Genomic DNA, 13,435 nt, shown 5'->3' on the forward strand with positions numbered 1-13,435 from the left:
CTATCTCTGTGATGATCAGAAGTCAGAGTGAGGGCTCTGGGACCCCTCTGTGAGATTCTAACACTAGGAGAGGCTAGGTTCAGGCCAAAGCTCATCAGTGACTCCAGGATGACAGTCACATCCAAGCTATTGTCACCTGTTGTGTACCATCTGCCTGACATGATGTTAGAATTTGTAGCTTATCTTCTGAACCCTCAACCCAGGAAGGTGAGTATTATAGAATGAGCCCTGGTGAATATTAGAGTGGGGACATTTGGTGTAGTAAGGGGATTAAGAGGAGGCCTAGAAGGCCTAGACCGATATTAACAGACTGCAGTAGACTGAACACGGGCTGGCATGCTTCAGGAGCTCAACCCATGTGTGATGGGGATTCATATGAGCTTTGTTTCAAAGGTCTTGTGAACATGGTGTTTTCAATGAGGAGAGCCTTCTGCTTCCTATACATCTTCTTCAAGTGGAGCTTATACTTGCCACCAGCCAGCCAGCAGAGCCCCACAGCAAACCTGGTATCAAGGGAAGGAAGTTGATGTGAGTGTAACCCAATACCAGGTGACAAAGGATCTGATGAGCCAGCACCCCAGCTGTGTTCCTCTCAGACTCATGATATCCAGGCCAGTCAGTGATGTGTTCCCTCTGTTCCCATCGAGGATGCTTCAGTGTTCCAGCTTGTTGGGCCTCAAATACCACCACTGCAGGCTGATGTATTAGGATGAGCCAGAAGCCCCCTGAGGGAAGTTCTCAAGTCTTCGCTATTGTCAGACACTGCACCCACCCAAGTAAGCCTAGGTTATGTCATGCCACATAGTCACCACGCTATACTGTGACTGGACAAAACTGCACTGCAGGTGTGGCTCTGGAACCACAATCTTGGCCTAAATGGAAAATAGCTTTGAAATCAGGGACCTAGATCACAGGAGAATCTCAGAGACATGAGCTCAGGCAAAACTGTCATTCCCAAATTAAGCTAACCAGTGATCATTTCAAGGCTGGGTTCAGCTCCTTGCCCAGCTATGAGGAGCTGCCGATGCTGATTCTTACTCTAATGAGAGGCTGGGTTAATTCACACTCAGAAAATTAATATTGCTGTTTAACTACACCAACATCAGTGTTTTCCTTGTCTTGTTACTTTAGGCTTAATCTTTCAAGTGAAGTCAGCACTGTATACAAATGAACCCTCCTAAGATGAAACATCCCAGCTTGTTTGCCCATGGAAGCACGTTAAACCAGCATCAGTCTTCACTGTCCCCAATGTGACTGTAGCAACCCCAAGGCAGGAATCTGCAGCTGCGAAGTGGGCATGCCCCAGTGACAGCCAGTAGCTAGCATTTTGCTTACCTCTTCCTCCAGCACACATGCTGAGGCAAGTCCTTCCCCCAGCAATTCACTGCCGTAAGTTAGCTTTTTTGCGTGTTTGCATTTTCATCATAAGTTTGCTGTTGCAAGCCCCAAACACAGTGCTGCATATCTGTAATGTATTCTCAGCCCCATATGGCAGAAGCAGCTAATGGGAACATGTTAGGCAAGGTTTGTTCAGGCTGAGATATGAGTCTGACGAATGTGGGTTAATTGGTGAGGAATCTACAGGGTATGTTAGATAGACTGTTTAGAGATAGAGATGTAGCCCAGTTAGTGCAGTGCTTACCTAATACCCAGGAAGCTCTGTGTTCAATCCCCAGTACCACATAAAATTGAGTGTGGAAATACATGACTTTGATTCTAGCACTCTGCAGATAGAAGGATAAGGTCAAAGCTACCCTCTCTGCATCTCTGTATCACCTTTCTTTTCTTTCAATCTATGTAGCACTTGAGACTATCCTGGTGGTCTTACACATAAGGTCCTGCTGGAAGGTAAGATAAGAAGGGGGAATGGTGTCACAGCAGAAACACATGTGTGCTAAGAACTCCAAGCAGGGTGGCTTTTAGCTCCTACGTAGAAGACCACATCCATCCTTTTCCTATTCATAGTCCCAACTACAGGGAAGAGAAGTGTATACTGTATGAGGCAGCATCTCTATCACCATGAACCATCTGGGATTTTGGGAAGAAGTCACAGGGTACAGATGCTGGACTTAATCTATGTCAGGTTGCTTGATGATGTGGGAGCCTGGAAATGTGTCTCCAGAGCTAAGGGCCTCCACATGTCAGCTGACATAAATAGGCTTTACTAGGTGCCTGCTCTGATCTTTTTCAGGGCCAAGGGGCTATGAGGGAGACCTAAAGAGGAGCTAGGATGGAGTGGTGTTAATTGTGGTTCTTGGAGTTGGACTTTGGGAGGCTGTGTTGGAGAGCTGGTAGTAAGGCTCTTGCAGGAGTCACTGGAAGACTATGTCCAAGCACAGGGGTCAACCAGGGCCGGCCAGTTCTGGGGTAGTGTTCTGACAGCATCTGTCCCCAACCTAGCAGCAGCACCGACATCCCTTCGGAACTAGGAACTGTAGCTTGGCCTTGCCCCTGGGGCACAACTACAGAGCCGACAAGTAATGAAAAGAATTATATACTTTATTCATATATTTCACAGTGGAATCTCACAGCTCAGAACAGACACAAAGCAGGAAATAACCAACCAACAGCAAAGACAAGGAGAGCTAAGGAGGGGACAGGTTCTCACACTTCAAGGTGCTTGCACATTTAGTCTGGAAGTAGGTACCTTATGGCATCTAAGAAGGTGCCTAGCGTGTTATTCCCAGAGGACGCATGAGGGAGTTTACTTTGCATGGAGTGGTGACCATTACCCTGGGTGGGAGACTCTCCCCAGCAAAGATGGAGTCCCAGTTATGACCCATTTACTGACTTCTGAAGAACCAGGCAGAGAGAAGGAGGCAGAGCCTCACCATAGGTAAGACATTCATACTTCATATTTGGTAATTCTGGCATGGCTTTCCTGGTACAAACCCAGGGCCAGAAGAGGACAGAAGACAATGACCTCCTCTTTTATCTTGTCCCAAGCTAGGAACTTCTAATCCCATTGCCAGTCTACAGAGCAACCTAACCATCTGGAAGAGGTCTAATGTCTGAGGCACAATCACACAGTCCAAATGCAGGTGAACTCCAGACATTCGTCCAGACTGGTGTCCAGGTGCAGTGAGGTAGTAAGAGAAGAAACACGACCCATAAGCAAGGTGCCTAGAATCACAAGTCCCTGATTCTGATGGACCTGAGCCTCCATTTGATTAGCTGAGCTATACAGGCTCCATCAGGTACTAGACCATGCCTGTAGCCAAAGCTAAGAGGTAAGTTTCAGGCTCTGAGAGGCTGAGAGAAACAGTGGTGGGGAGCCAAGAACCAGACTGAATGACACCATGTAGAGCTCACCCAAGGGACATGTCGGCATTAGCTTCTTGCTCTGAGGGATCTGCCTAGGCCCTCAGCTTGGGAAAGCCTCCATCACCCTTGGAAGTGGCCATCATGTCAACATGCAGGAGAGCAAGCCTTTTACTCCCAGCCATGTTCACCCAGGCTGTTAATGAAGTCATTACAGTATGACCAGCCCAAACTGCACAGCAGAGCTAGGCCACAGGCAATGGGTAGCTCTCACTCTCAAGGAACTTGTCCCTGGGCCCAAGGCCCTGTCTGGCCTCCCTACTCTTTCTCCGGTCATCAGGCTACTCAGAGGTCATAGTCCTTACTCATCCAAAAAAGGCCTGAGCATGAGCCCAAAAGAAGTCCCAACATGGGAGTGCCACCCTCCTCTGCATTTGGCCCTATGTGCCCAAACCCAACAGGATCCGGTCATCCATTCTGGTGGGAGCTGCAGAAGTGGCCTGGGGGTGGGGCACTGAAGCCCTCACAGGACCAGGGAGCACAGTTAGACAAGTCACTGTTTAATAAAAGTGAAAGGCCCTTTGAATCATCTCAAAAGGTACATTGTGCACAGGAAGTTAAAAATCAGCCCCTCAGTTTTCTTGCAGAAGGTTGTTGAAGACAAAGGAAGTCTGGGACAAAGCCACGAGGATTAGCTGTTCGCCTGTGCAAACAGGAAGAAGAGATGAGGTTACTCTCCTAAGACAGACAAAGCTCAGTGCCCTCCATTCTGCCCCTCCCTGTAGTCTCCTCTTTGTGTCCCTCAGCATAGTCTGACTTGTCTGTTTCTAACTCTTTCTCTGCCAGGAGGACTTTCCCTCAAGAGATGTGACACTGTGAACCCAGGTGTCACTTGCATTGACATGATCAGGCTTCACCACAATACCTCAGTCCCATTCCTTCTTTATCAGACAGATACTAGGAGAGATGCTCTTTCCCTAGGAAACTCTCCTATGAGTTTATGTCTAAGCAGACCATCATTTTGATCCCTGGGATGGAAGGTACTGCAGATCCAACAGATTGTAGTGATGAGCCAGGAGGGTAGGTTCACAGGAACTCCTGGGCTTCTTCCTTGCTGTGCTACCTCCCCTGGACCCAAGTTGGGGACTTGAGATCTCTAGTCACCCCTCTCCCTCTGAACATGAACATACTGCCCCTCAAGAGACTCCTCTGAGGAAGAGTACCATTCTGACTATTCCATCACCCAAGTATGTTAAGTGGGTGAAGGCTGGGTAGGTGCCTGGCTTTGCTGACCCTGCACTAAAATGGGGAGCAAAGGGGATTCTATAAACCCAGCTCTGCTGTCAGCGCTAGCTGGAAGGCCAGTGAGGAGGACAGTGTCTCCCTCCAGATATACAGGCACCACAGGCCTAGAGTGGGTGTATAGAGGGATTGAGAAATCATAGGGATGGGGGGATCGGGAACAGAGGGGTGGAAGGTGATCCAGAAGAAGCTCAGGCCATGAAAGTATCTGCTTTCTGCCAAGGTGCACTCTTCCCAGACCCACGACTTGAGCTCAAGAACACGGACAGCCCAGGAATCAAGAAAATTACCCTCATTTGCTGGTAGATCCAATCTGTAAATACTGTCACGTTCCCGTACACTCCAGGTCTGAGTGCCTTGGCACAGCCCGAGCCCCAGCTTGTGTCCCCAATCAGCCACCAGATCCCATTCTTCAAAGTAACCAGCGGCCCTCCACTGTCTCCCTGGGAAACACAGCAAGTTACTGAGAAGAAAAAGACTAAAAGACTAAAAGATATATGCAGAGAGGGCACAGAGTCTCTGGATATGAGAGAGGGTGTGGATCTGTCTCCCCTGCAGGTGGCAGTGGTCACAGAGACATAATCCAAAAGATGACATTGGCGCATGGCAGCTGCAGTTAGCAAATGCATGGCAGAACACGCTTCAACCACACCAACACTTGTGCCAAGCTAAAGCTTCTCTGGAGACCATAGTGTGCACAGCCCTGGTTTCTGCCAGAGGTCTAGATGTTACCAGTGGCCACATCCCTCCCCACAGCTGCTCCCAGCTGGTTTCATGTCCCTGGGAGGTATCTCTGATCCCAGAAGAGCCCCATGTCTCCCAGGGGCTCTGTGGGAACTGCATATTCAAAGGTTAAATAAAAACTCACAATTACCTGGCAAGAGTCGACCGAGCCCTGGAGGAAGCCGGCACAGATCATGGCTGGTGTGACCAGGTTGTTGTATATGTATTTACTATTACACTTGGAGGGCTCGATCAAGGGCACCATGGCAGCATTCAGCACGTCCGAGGTCTTCCCTAACAACAGAGGCATCAGCCAGCAGCTCTTGTGGACATCTTCCTCAAGAGGCCCATACTCCATGCAGATGATCGAATACCTCTCTCCCCTCCTCCCTCCCTGTAATGGTTAACATTGATTGACAGGATCTAGAATCACCTAGGAGACAAACCTCTGAGCATGTCTATGAGGGGATTTCTAGAGTGGGTAGATCAAGGAGGGAAAATGCTCTAAATTTAGCTGGGTCCAAGACTGAATAAAAAGGAGAAAGTGAGACGAGTATCAGCATTCATCTCTCTCTTCCTGAGTCCCGAATATATAGATGTGACCTGCCGTCTTATGCTCCTGATACTGTGCCTTCCCACAATGATGGAAGGCACCTTCAAACTGTGGACAATAAATCCTTTTTCCCTTCAGCTAAGCAACTCCCTTGAGTTACTTTTGCCAAGAATTTTGTCACAGGAATGAGGAAGTAACTAGTATACTCCCTCAGTCCATCAAAATGCCAAGCCCTCTTCCTATGTGCTAGGTAGGGTTAATTTGACATTGTAATCGAATGGGGAAAGCAAGATACATAGCTTATGTCAATTGTCCAAAGCCAGAAACCACTGAATAACCGAACTGGGATTCAAATGAAGAGGTCCCACAGTGGAAATCAATGTCCCATCCTGTGTGACCCAAAGCCTCACCTTTCTCATAGGTGGCCCCCCACCCTGAAATCCAGCATTCCTGGTCTAGGTCCAGCATCATGCCTGGGTTCGGCAGACACACTGGCTTCACTAGATCTGTTTAAAGAAGAGCAAAAGTTGAGTTAACAGTTGTCTTGGGAGAGATGGCTTAGTAGTTAAGAGCACCAGGACCCATGTTTGATTCCCAACACTCATGTGGTGGCCCACACCCTTTTCTGGCCTCTGTGGGAAACAGGCACACATACACAGACATACTTGTAGGCAAAACACCCATGCACATAAAATAAGTTTAAAAATTTTAACCATTTTTAAAACCAGTAATCTTTACAAATTATCAACCAGATGGCCTCAGCTGGAGAGGATGTTGTCCCCCAGGGACACTAAGTGATGTTTGAAGCCAGTTCTGATCCACATAACCAGGGGGTGCTACTGCCCTCTAGTGGGCTGAGTCTCACATACCATTAAAAGCCAAAGGTGTCTGCAGCTTCATGAGAGCAATGTCGTTATTCTTGGTCTTAGAGTCGTAATTTGGATGGGAAATTACTTTTTCTACCTGGTGTCTACTTCCATAGAACATGAGAGACTGTCTCAGAATTCCCGCAAATGCCGTCCAGTACCTTGGGCTGCTGAGGGGTCTGAGAGACAGAAGGACAGACATGGAAACTCAGGACTACAGATATGAGGTGTTCCCTTCACAGTCTTTAAAACACATACGCTGAGTCCTGGGGTAAGATGACAGAGTCACAGAGTGAGGCTGGGGCAGGGAACTTCTCACTTCCCTCCCACCTCCCCACAGCTGAATGGCTCTTCAAGGATTCTGTTCCTTCTCCCATCTTCTGCATCAGCCTACAACTAGAGCGACACCTTTCTGTGATACTTGAAATCACATTCTGACAAGACTGGGTCTCACTAATCTTTATATGCCAGAGTATTTTCTAACACAGGGGGTGCTTAATAAATGTGTACCGATGGACATACTCAGAGTCTTATCACTATCATGTTTTTCTTTCATCTGGGGATTTTCTTTGGAGCTTTTAGCTTCAACCACCAGAGGAACCTCCCAGGTACACTCCCAGGAGAGATAGCTTCCCTAACTTCCCAGCAGTGCCGGGGAGGAAGAAGAGAAGGGCACTCCTGTGTGGTAGTAACAGGCTAAGAGACATGGAGTCATCTGTCCGAGGGCACACAGCCAGAGAATGGCTGAGCCAGGAGTTGAGCCAGACTGAGGCTCACTTAAGGCAGCAAGTGCCCCAAATCTAATAAAGATGTGATTTTGTTCTAAGTGGGTTGCACCTGTACACTAGGGAACCTGGGGCATAATTGTTCTTTTGAGGCCAGTCTGAGCTACATAATAAAACCTTTGTAAATGAAGAGAGGAGAGGGAAGAGGCAGAAAGAAAAGATGGAGGAAGGATGGAAGAAGTAAGAAAGAAAACCAGAATGGGAACAGTGTCTTTGGCAAGAGCTTACACTCTGCAATATGGTGTTGCCACCTTTCCTGCCCACCTGTGAGGGCAGTACCAAGACAGGGGGTATCTATACAGGCTCCCAGAGAACCTACTAGGATAGTGTGAGGTTGTCAAAGTGGGCTTTGCCCTGAGATTAGCATCCAGGAAAAATGAGACTGATAGAGCAGGAGCTCTCAGAACTTATAGATGAAGCACATCTAGTCACAGTGATGTTGATAATCATCCCTACCCCAGGCCGGAATGCAGCAGCAGGCAGGATATACCATGGGGACATTTGTGTAATGAGTGGATGAGGCTGTGCACCTGTATCGCACATGTCCCTCACACAGCAACACTGTCACCCCAGCAGGACATGGGAGCTGCCACACATCTTGGTGTGGGTCACATGGTGGCAGAGCCACACTCCAAACCTAAAAGTCTGGGCCATGTGACTCCACTCTACTACCCTAGACTTCGCAGAATGTAGACATACTCTTCCACACAGTGGGCGGCCGTCACAATCCACTCGGGGGTGATGATGGAGCCTCCGCAGACGTGGACGCCTTGGACGTGCAGGCTAACCTGCCAGGGCCAGTCTCCTGGTGAGGCATTCGATCCACCCACAATCCTGCTCTGGCGTTTCACTGAGCGAACCCCACACTCTGAGGGTGACAAGCATAAGTCAGGTGTCAGTCAACAGAACAGAAGACACCAAGGCCAGCACAAAGCCAAACACGTGTGCTCCAGCCAGCTTCTTTTCTAAGGCCTCACCAGGCAGTGGGGCCATTGCTGCCTCTGTTTTCCTATTATTAGGAGTTTGAATAAGCAAGTGGCAAGTAGATGGTCACCTAGGTCCCCAAGGGGCCACTCCTTCCCTGGCTGGAACACAAGCTAATTCTTATTGCTACCTGATTCCATCAGATCTCTGACAGGATTAAGAAAGCCCTGGGTAACAGGCTCCTCATGGAGACTGACACATTCAGCACCCCAACCCCCCAGACTTCTGAGCAAAGAAGAGAGTAGTAGATAAGGCTGAGAGAGAGGGAGGAGGCAAGTGAGGGGTCCAGCAGGTGTTATAAAGGTGAGCCAAGAGGTGAGTATGTGTGAGGTGAGTCAGTAGGTAAGTGAGGGGCAATTGGGGTAGATGAAAGCTGACCCTCCCCACCCTCCCACGCCCCAGGAAATAAGACACAGAGGTTCTTTGCTGAGCAGGGATGAGATCAACTTCAGGGTGAACAGTTCCTGCTGGCCTGAAGATGGAGCTCTTGAAACTTCAAGTTTTCAGTTGGGAGAAGCCAAGGTAATATGAGAAGTAGATGGAGACTTCCTGGGGTGCTGGAAGGCCCCCAGGCTAGTGGCTGGTGTTGGGGTACTAGCTGAGCAGGCATGATGTGCCTCAGCACAGTATGGAGCAGGACTTCTGGAAGCATCCCCTAAGTGCCAGCTACACCTCTGCGAGTGACTGTGAGAACCCATGAAGCACATGTGGACAAAGGTGCTAACAACAGTGCTCTCCTGGCTGTGCAATAAGGGGGCCTTAAGGAGATTCAGAGCTCCTTTGCTAAAGTGTAGGCTTCAAGTCCCAGGCCTAGGCTGGACATCTATATTTATCTAGTGTGGGGTCCATGAGTAATTCACACATACACACATGTGCGCTTGCACGCGCGTGCACGCGCGCGCACACACACACACACACACAGAGAGAGAGAGAGAGAGAGAGAGAGAGAGAGAGAGAGAGAGAGAGAGAGAGACCCCAGTTAGCCCCCATGCAAGCTCCTGAGGGAAGGTAGAATGCATGTAGACATACTTGATGTCAGGCTCTCCTCAGGAAGCTATGTCCAGAGGAAGACTGAATGATACTGCTCTGGCTTTGGCCTAGGCCAGGCCACTGATGCTGAGGCTTCAGGCTCACATACAGCTTGCTAACCATCCTTCTGCTTCATGGAGAAGGATCCACTAAGGCCCCCTATTCATTGTGGCACCTAAAAGCAAGGCCCGTCAGTGTCCAGCCATCACCTACACTACAGTGCAGCAAAATGTCAAATCAGAGATCCTAGTATGAGCAAGAGGCCTCAAGGCACATCCTTGCTGGCTCCTGGAGTCCTCCCCTCACCATATTCCAAGACCTAGGTATATTTTCCCAAAACCACAGACAGGATCCTACTCAGAAGCATAGAAAAGCACCATTGGGAAGTACTTACTCACCTATACAGCGCAAAGAAACCACCATGCGGGATGAACATGAGTCACTGGAAAGAAGAAGGGACTCTGGTTACCACAGGCAGGGAGAGACCCTGGTGTCTTCTCCTAGTGTTGCCTCCTGTCCACTACTAATGACCCTCATGATATGACTAGACCTGCATGAAGACAGTGGCGAAGACTGGATTCAGCCAGAGTACCAGACTCGGAGTCTAGCTCTGCAACCTTGCGTGCGATGCTTACCCTCTCTCTGCCTCTTCTCAACAGGTAGAACAAGATAACAACCCAAGCTGATCCCTGATCTGCACTATGTCAAAATTCCTCTACACAATACCACAAATGACCTAACCACATGTGAAGTGTCACAGTCATGCTAGAATGTGACGGTTTATGCATATGAGATATACACAGGAGCCAGAGAGCTGGCTCAGTGAGTAAGGGTTCTTGCTTCCAAATCTGAAAGTCTGAGTTTAATCCCTGAAATCCACATAGAAAGGATTGATTCCTCTGACCTCTGCCTGTGTGCCATGACAGCAACCCCACCGTATACACAGATTAAATAAATTTTAATACATTTATTAATACATGAAATAAATGAGTTCTGTCCTTAGATTTGATTCCTAGCCCAAGGATATCTCATACATGATTATTTTAACAATCTAAGCTCTGTGGGGGCACAGGTAAGCTGGCCCCAAGGGTGCGGGTGTAGGAAAGCTGACCCCACAACATGTCAGCCGTCCTGTGGGTAGGTGAAAGGGAGACACCCTTCCCCTCCACCTTGCCCTTTGCCATCTGCAGGCAGGAGAGTTGGCCCTGGGGTCATAATAGTGGGAGAGCTGGCCCTGCCCCTCACTGGTTATAGCATTCTAGAGAGAGGGCCCAGCATCCTGGGCAGAACAATAGGACTAGCCCCAAGGGCACGAGAGCAGGAGAGCTGGCTCTGCCCTTGCCTAGCTGCAGAACTGGGTGAGCTAGCTGGGGCAGTGCTGCAGAGCCCACCCTGGTGGTGTAGGTGCAGGAGAGCTGGCTGACTGACCAACTCAGCTACTATACAAACCCACATCTAGGGCTTTAAGTTGGCTCATCCCAACATCTACCCCATCAGTGAGCTACTGGAGTCCAGGAAGGAACCAGTCCTATAGAACCAAAGCTGCAGGATCTCCATGGCAACAACAGTATACCTGAAAAGACTCCTAGTGAGCATCCAGTGCTGATAGTGTAGCAGAAGCCAGATGACTTGAAAATATTTGTAAGTAAAGATGTGTGGACAAAAGGGTATACTATGGGACACATGGCGACACACTATAGCTTCCTCGATGAGACCTTTTTTCTTTGGTAGGGGGATTTTTCAGGGGAGAAGGATAGGTATAAAGGAATGGAGAGATGAGTGGGATTAGGATGCGTGGTGTGAAATTCACAAAGAATTAATAAAAAGTTAAATTGAAAAATCTGAACTCTGAAATTCTTCCTGCCCCCAACATTTCAGACAAAGAGCGTTCAAATATTGGTACTCACTAGGATCTTGGCTTGGCGGCAAGGGCAATTCAGTTTTTACTTCTGTCCATGTATAATTTAAAAATATTCTCTAGTTTGGGAGTCATGACAAATTTCAGTGCTAGAGTGTCTGAGGCAGGAGGATCACCAGTTCAGAGCCAGCCTGGGCTACACAGCAAGAGCCTGTTACAAACAAATGAGCAGCCATCCAGTAGTGTCATCAGGAAGTTGTCTGGAAACTTCTAATTTCCCTGGAGAGCTTTACAGGTAAACCACAGATCACAACATAACCAACACTTCGGCAGGGATGGAAAAAAAAATAAGTCACTCAGTTGAGAATCCAACTTCCCACGTTGTGCATGAGAAAGAAAGAATCGGTGAGTTCTGTCTTATAGACACTGTCTCTGGTGCACTGAAGAGGCCACAGCATGTTCTGATGGCATCAGCTGCCAGCTGTGATTCTGTGGGTAATGGTTGATTTCCCACACATCAGCGTCCCACTAGGCCACTTGGACAGATAGAGCCTCACATGCACCAGCCCACGTCACTGTGGCCCATACACACACTGAATGGGGCCTATCCAAACCCCCAAATAAGGAGCTACCATCACCTGTCCTGGCTACCTTGTGCTTTTACCCAGGTGCCAGGTAGGAAGCCTCAAAAAGGGAACAATGGAAAGAGGGTATTTCTGCATCACATGACTTCACAAAAGCTTTGGCTCTGATCATATACCATGGACACTGTACTGAGCACACAGTCGGGCCATGTGCACCAATGAATCCCTCTGCAAATGCCTCACTGTAGGGTCTAGACTTCTGTGTGTAATGAGCTGTAGAATGTTACTGTAATGCCTCATTTCTGTGTATAAACTATTCAGGTTCAATTGCAGAATACAGGGACTCCTGTGTATGTAAGTAAATTCACATCTTTTTAAGTTATATTGTGCTACACAAACAAATGCATCTATCTCATTTATTTTAGTATGCAAATTTGATTTTATCTTTAAATCATATATACACACACATACAGACATATGCATACATACATACATACAAAATTGTATTGAGATAAAGTTCTTTATGATTTATTACCAGTAAGTATTTGATTTGTATACCTACCTTATAATTCCATATACCTGAGTTCACATAAAATTTTCTTGGGTGAAAAAGGGTCACAACTTTAAGAAGCCCAATACTGGACAATAGCTTTCCTGTCAGCCACCTCTGGAGTTGTGAAAGCCCTCACCTAGGCTGGCGACCTGAGCCTACCCCTTTCTGCTGTACTCCCTTCTGCTCCAGAAGCCAGCACCTCCTATTTCCTCCCTTCTACAACTGCTGACTCTTCTAGGCCTGAGTCCTTGTGGAAGACAAAGAGCCATTCAACTCACAAAAAGCACCCTGACTCCTGTGCTAAGCCCTGCTGTCTGGGTGAACACCTGGCAGAGTACTGCTCTCCAGCAAGGCCAGCCCTGCCACGTTCTCAGGGACAGCCAGCCTACATCAGGACATGCTGGCTGGTGGCCACCAAGAAGATAAGTTGCTCAGGAGAGATGTGGAGTGAGTGATTAGTTCTCCAGCCTTGATATGAAGTATCTGACTGCTGGCCCTAGAGGCAGCTGAGCCACCTGGAGGAGAGCAATGGGGCTCTGTGGGAAGACATCTCTGCACAAAGAAGACATCATGGGTCCCCAATATCAAAACCATCGGAAAAGAGCTAAGGACCTGTAAACTCACCCACAAATGATGGTTGTCTGTATCCCCCTCCAAACTCACAACAGTTCAGCCATCAGTCCTATTATCTGTGGTTTGGGTACAGCAAATGTTTATTGAACTAGCCATTCACACCAGAGCCCCAAACATTACCCTATGTCATCCTCGCACTGACAGTCATGGGTTGGAGCCAAGGGCCAGAAAGTCTCTTGAATTCCTGGTGCCCAATGCTACAGTGTCATATAGTTTGTCCCTCTGAGCTTATGGTGGAAAACAAGCCCCAGAGTCATGGTACTGAGTGCAGAGACTTGGTGTAACTGTGATTCTTAAAGGTGGA

General features: G+C 48.2%; 1 protein-coding gene across 3 annotated transcripts in view; it reads right to left on the minus strand.

The window, feature by feature from the left end:
• Positions 1-2,483: 2,483 nt before the first annotated feature.
• The window catches only part of Tmprss2 (transmembrane serine protease 2), a 38,065-nt gene continuing 27,113 nt past the window's right edge, over positions 2,484-13,435 (minus strand). For 2 of the 3 annotated variants that reach the window (XM_029544782.1, XM_029544781.1), the window contains exons 8-14: positions 9,902-9,945; positions 8,190-8,358; positions 6,709-6,884; positions 6,250-6,345; positions 5,438-5,580; positions 4,854-5,006; positions 2,525-3,964 (exon numbers count right to left, since the gene is read on the minus strand). In XM_029544782.1, coding sequence (XP_029400642.1) covers positions 3,953-3,964; positions 4,854-5,006; positions 5,438-5,580; positions 6,250-6,345; positions 6,709-6,884; positions 8,190-8,358; positions 9,902-9,945 — 793 coding nt within the window. In that variant the 3' untranslated portion in view covers positions 2,525-3,952. Of the gene's footprint in view, positions 3,965-4,853; positions 5,007-5,437; positions 5,581-6,249; positions 6,346-6,708; positions 6,885-8,189; positions 8,359-9,901; positions 9,946-13,435 lie in introns of all 3 variants that reach the window. The other variant, XM_021209684.1, reaches the window with a different exon arrangement.

This window comes from Mus pahari, chromosome 12 (genome assembly GCF_900095145.1).
Source record: "Mus pahari chromosome 12, PAHARI_EIJ_v1.1, whole genome shotgun sequence".
Taxonomy (NCBI): domain Eukaryota; kingdom Metazoa; phylum Chordata; class Mammalia; order Rodentia; family Muridae; genus Mus; species Mus pahari.